Source organism: Galeopterus variegatus, unplaced genomic scaffold (genome assembly GCF_000696425.1).
Source record: "Galeopterus variegatus unplaced genomic scaffold, G_variegatus-3.0.2 Scaffold60, whole genome shotgun sequence".
In the NCBI taxonomy this organism is placed as follows: domain Eukaryota; kingdom Metazoa; phylum Chordata; class Mammalia; order Dermoptera; family Cynocephalidae; genus Galeopterus; species Galeopterus variegatus.
In genome coordinates, this window is record NW_007726171.1 from 113,184 (window position 1) to 114,863 (window position 1,680).

The window sequence follows — 1,680 nt, forward strand, 5'->3', positions numbered from 1 at the left end:
TCTTTTTTTTTTTTTTTTTTTTTTTTTTTTTTTTTTTTTTTATTTATTTTTTTTAAAGATGACCGGTAAGGGGATCTTAACCCCTGACTTGGTGTTGTCAGCACCACGCTCAGCCAGTGAGCGGACCGGCCATCCCTATGTGGGATCCGAACCCGGGGCCTTGGTGTTATCAGCACCGCACTCTACCGAGTGAGCCACGGGCCGGCCCAGGTCATCTTTTAAAATAAAATAAAAATAAAAGCAAGTGACATCAGCCAACACAATAGAATGAGGACTTGATATTTTCTTCCTTTTTCTAGCATTATAAAAAACATAGAGTCCCAAATTAAAACTTTCCTGTGGCATATAGCTATGATGCAGAATTGACTTTGACCTCAGCTCTTTCTCTCCTCATTGTGTAAAAATTTAGAATATACATGTACTATTCCCTGCTGGATATTCAGGACAATTTTTTTTGCTCATTTCAGGCAAAACCCATCTATCCTTTGAGATTTCTCAGGTTTTGTATGATTTCTAACTTTTTAAAGTCTTATTTTCAGTCATTTCCATAGCATTTTAGCCCTGGAGATACTTGAGAATGAGTAAGAGATTTGTGGGACATCTTTCTCTGACAGTACATAACTTTGTCTCATTCTTTTTAATGGCTGCATAGTAGTCTGTTTTTTATTATAATTTACTTAACTAGTTTCTTAATGGTAAATGTTTAGATTATTTTCAGTTTTTTATTTTTATAAAGCTACAGAAAACATTATTGTCACATGTCTTTGTATAATTGTGAGTATATCCATAGAACATTACTGGTTCAAAGTAGACATGCATTTAAATTTTCAACAGTACTGCCAAATTGGCCTTCAAAAAGGTGGTACTAGGGCCGGCCTTGGCTCACTTGGGAGAGTGTGGTGCTTGTAACACCAGGGCCACGGGTTCGGATCTCTGTATAGAGATGGCTGGTTAGCTCACTTGGGAGAGCATGGTGCTGACAACAACAAGTCAAGGGTTAAGTTCCCCTTTCTGGTCATCTTAAAAAAAAAAAAAGAAAAAGAAAAAAGGTGGTATTAATTTATCACCACCTGTATATGAAACTGTCTATTTCCCCATACTCTTGCCAATGCCATATATTATCAGAGTTTTAACTTTTGGTAATCTTATATGTGAAGAATTGCAAATTCATCATAACTAAAGTTGCTTTTTAAAAATTATGAGTAATACCAGCCAGCAGCCAAAAAAAATTGAGAGATTGATCAAATTTTCATATGCTTTTTGACTCTTTGTATTTTTGGTGATGATTTTTAAGATTTCAAGTATTGGTGGTTTCAGTGAATGTGGCTATAAAACTTTGAAGAATTGTGAATGTAGGGTGTCACTGAGAGATGCTTGCAGCTTTTATAACCTCCTCAATTCCCATCTTGTGATCTCTTAATTTCAGGTGATCATGGAGCTCAGCTTGGCCTCCATGGGGCTGGTGGTGATGGAATACATGATGACACAGCAGGCGGAGAGGAAGGAGAGAACAGCCCTGATCCCCAACCCCAAGCTGGTCGGAGGACCCGGAGGGAAGCATGCACCTGCCCCTACTGTAAAGACAGTGAAGGAAGGTGAGTTGACCCAGCCAGTCTCTGACAAGTGTATATATATATATATATATATATATATATATATATATATATAAAATTAACGGAT

The 1,680-nt window shown here is 37.1% G+C and overlaps 1 protein-coding gene across 1 annotated transcript in view; it reads left to right on the top strand.

Moving 5' to 3' along the window:
- Positions 1–1,680, top strand: part of SP1 (Sp1 transcription factor) — a 51,862-nt gene that overhangs the window by 43,563 nt on the left and 6,619 nt on the right. Inside the window, exon 4 of the mRNA XM_008575673.1 lies at positions 1,427–1,595. Coding sequence (XP_008573895.1) covers positions 1,427–1,595 — 169 coding nt within the window. The remainder of the gene's footprint in view (positions 1–1,426; positions 1,596–1,680) is intronic.